Consider the following 2,765-nt stretch of genomic DNA (forward strand, 5'->3'; position numbering starts at 1 on the left):
CTTTGAATCCGGGAGAGGGAATTCTTCCTAGCAAAATGGTGTATTAATTTAAAGTTAGCACTGAAGTTGCTGGAACTTACCCTTTCAGCCCACATATTCTGTTCGGTGAAGTGAACGGGGATGGGTTTTGCAGAAGACAGACCCTTTCCCCCCTCCCCTTTTCCTCGCTTTAAAGTGTCCACCCAAATCCACCAAGCCCCTCACTGCAAATTCAGCGCGGGGCGTGAAGAGGACTTGCTCTGGCCCATAACACAGGATCATGATCTCAGGCCGCTTATAAGGGGGCTCCAGCTATTCAGTCAGGCACTGCACATGCATGAGCACCTCTCTTGGCCCATCAGCTCAAGCTTCAGCATCTTGGCTCCCCTGCCCACATTTGGTCTCAACAATTTTGGCTGCAGATGCTTCAGAGAAAGGAAAGAAACCTCTGCGCCACCCCTGCTATAATGCGCCCCACCCCTGGTCCCAGCCATCCGCTCTTCTCCCCATCGCAGTGAAATCAGGCAACGAGCAGTGACGTGCTCTCTTGGAGGGTGGTCAAAACTAAACATGGAGCTCGTTCTGCAAGAAGCCACAGTTCTTAGGAAGCCCTTAAAACCGTTCCAAGCTTTACCGTCTGCCCGGGTACACGGTGGTGTTTCTGTCATCGCAGTCTCTGCCTCGCCAGTGATAGCCCCTCAACGTCTAAAAGCCAGGAGAAGCACACAGGCAGGACGGTCATTGTTGGCATTGCACTTTTAATGTAAGATATCTAAAATGAGAATCTAACTCCAGGTGTAGAAATAAAACCCAGTAAACGAGTTGTATTCCACAGTCCCTTTGCTAAGCTCTAATAAATGACACTTTGCCCACTTTGGGGCAGATATAAGGCAAGCTCCAATTTAATTTGGTTTCTGTTTTGTGGTTTTTTTAATATGACTTTATTTCACCTCTTATTAATTCAGTAAACAGACCACTCAGCAGCAGAGCAATTTGCTTCTGCAGGGAGCACAGCTTTATGTGTGCATCTCCCCAGGTGGCATAAAATGAAAGATTGGTTTTGCCTCCAGAAAAAAAAAAAAAAAACAAAACAAAACCCTTTTTTATGACAACCCCCCACCCCCCCCCATTTCCCCTATTTCTCTTTCCCCACAAAAAAAAAAAAAAAAAAAAACAAAACAAAACCCTTTTATGACAACCCCCCACCCCCCTCCATTCACTCTATTCCTATTCCGATTTTCACATGAATGAATAAGGCTTTGCAGAAAGTAGGAGGAATCCCAAAATCATCCTCGTTTTCAAGGGCTTACTGTATCAAAGAAAAGGCTTTGCTTACTGGGAAAGTGCTAAATTTATCTCCATCAAAATCTTCAAAAGGCAGTTTACTTCTTAGAACACTGTAAAAAAAAAATAACAAACAACAAACACAGTGTTAACATATGGAAGGAATGTATTCAGAAAGGAAAAAACCACGGTAAGGCGTACAGAATAGATAATAGCTGGTGTGTCGCTCACGGCTCCGTACTCCGCTTTAGCTCCGTGCTTGTACTCCAGCAAAGTGATTCTGTCAGAAGGAGCAAATTCTGATTGCTCTCAGCATCTGCCGACTGAGCGCTGGAGGTGAGCCTGATGGGCTCCGCTACGGCTGCAGTGTGGACCCTTCAGGCTCTCAAACAAACATTTTGGAAATAAACACGACACTCAGCCTGGCAGATGTGGCTATGAAATGCTAATGGAAGTCCTTCCACCTGGGGAAGAGCTGCCAACTGGGGTTCACGCTGGTGGAGATGAAGCTCCTTCTCTTGTTGAAAACAAAAGGCAAATACCCTTTCTCATAGCCGTGCCGCAAGCCTCTACGCTGTCCCTCTCCCACCGGGTGCAGTCTAAAGGACCGGCGGTTTGCTCACCAGGCTGCAGCTACACACACACAAAAACCGCTCGATTTTTAGTGTAAAAGTGGATTTAATAGGAAGAAGGACCGTACACACTGTATTCACAGGTGGCCTTATCGGAGGATCAGTCTTATCGCACAATTAGTCCCACAGACTTCTGGCCATGCTGCCGTACGTTGTTTTTCCTGTCCACCATTCACCCGGCTTCCTTAACTACCTTGAGATTCCCCTCCATTCTCCTACACTTTGCAACTGCCACTTCAACCACGTTCCTCATCGAGTCATATCGGCGCTGGTGGCTTTCCTGCGCTGAGCCACGGGCACCACAACTGGGTGTACAAATGAAATGGAGAAGCTTCTTGGGCTCAGGAAATCTCAGGAGAAAAGTGGCTCCCTCTTCGAGGTTTCAGATCTTTCAGTTTTGTATATTTGACCTCTGGGACGTGCCAAAATTATGTAAATATTTTAAGTACTGGAAAAGCACAAAGATTCCTTTGAGGAATTTTATGTGCCTGAACTCTGTGCAGTCTCCCTCTATGCTGCCTGGACAGAGGTTTTATGAAGGAAACCAGCAGAAGTAACAGATAGGAAGCTTTGTTAACTGAGGATGAGTTTTGAGAGAAACAAATGCACCATATTCCGTTTCTGGTTAAGGACTGAAAACTTTATACATACTATTTAATCTTCTCACACAGTTTAGCCAGAAGAGGGAATGCACATACACTTGAGAACGCCGTGAAGCTTTTCTGGAGGGGAAGAAAATGAAAGAATATGGATGCATTAGTTCATGGAGACGGAGTGGCTTGGGCTATTCAGTGTCAGCAAAGTCCAGAGCTAAATCATGTCTTTTCTGCCAAGAAACATCTGAAAACTCCAATGACACCCTCAGGAATG

At 45.8% G+C, this 2,765-nt stretch overlaps 1 protein-coding gene across 1 annotated transcript in view; it reads right to left on the reverse strand.

Annotated features, from left to right (window-relative positions):
• The window catches only part of AOAH (acyloxyacyl hydrolase (neutrophil)), a 72,073-nt gene that overhangs the window by 39,114 nt on the left and 30,194 nt on the right, over nucleotides 1-2,765 (reverse strand). The window contains exons 6-8 of the mRNA XM_010137547.1: nucleotides 2,547-2,617; nucleotides 1,316-1,376; nucleotides 614-684 (exon numbers count right to left, since the gene is read on the reverse strand). Of these exons, the coding sequence (XP_010135849.1) occupies nucleotides 614-684; nucleotides 1,316-1,376; nucleotides 2,547-2,617 (203 nt within the window). The remainder of the gene's footprint in view (nucleotides 1-613; nucleotides 685-1,315; nucleotides 1,377-2,546; nucleotides 2,618-2,765) is intronic.

This window comes from Buceros rhinoceros, unplaced genomic scaffold (assembly GCF_000710305.1).
Source record: "Buceros rhinoceros silvestris isolate BGI_N320 unplaced genomic scaffold, ASM71030v1 scaffold9946, whole genome shotgun sequence".
Taxonomy (NCBI): domain Eukaryota; kingdom Metazoa; phylum Chordata; class Aves; order Bucerotiformes; family Bucerotidae; genus Buceros; species Buceros rhinoceros.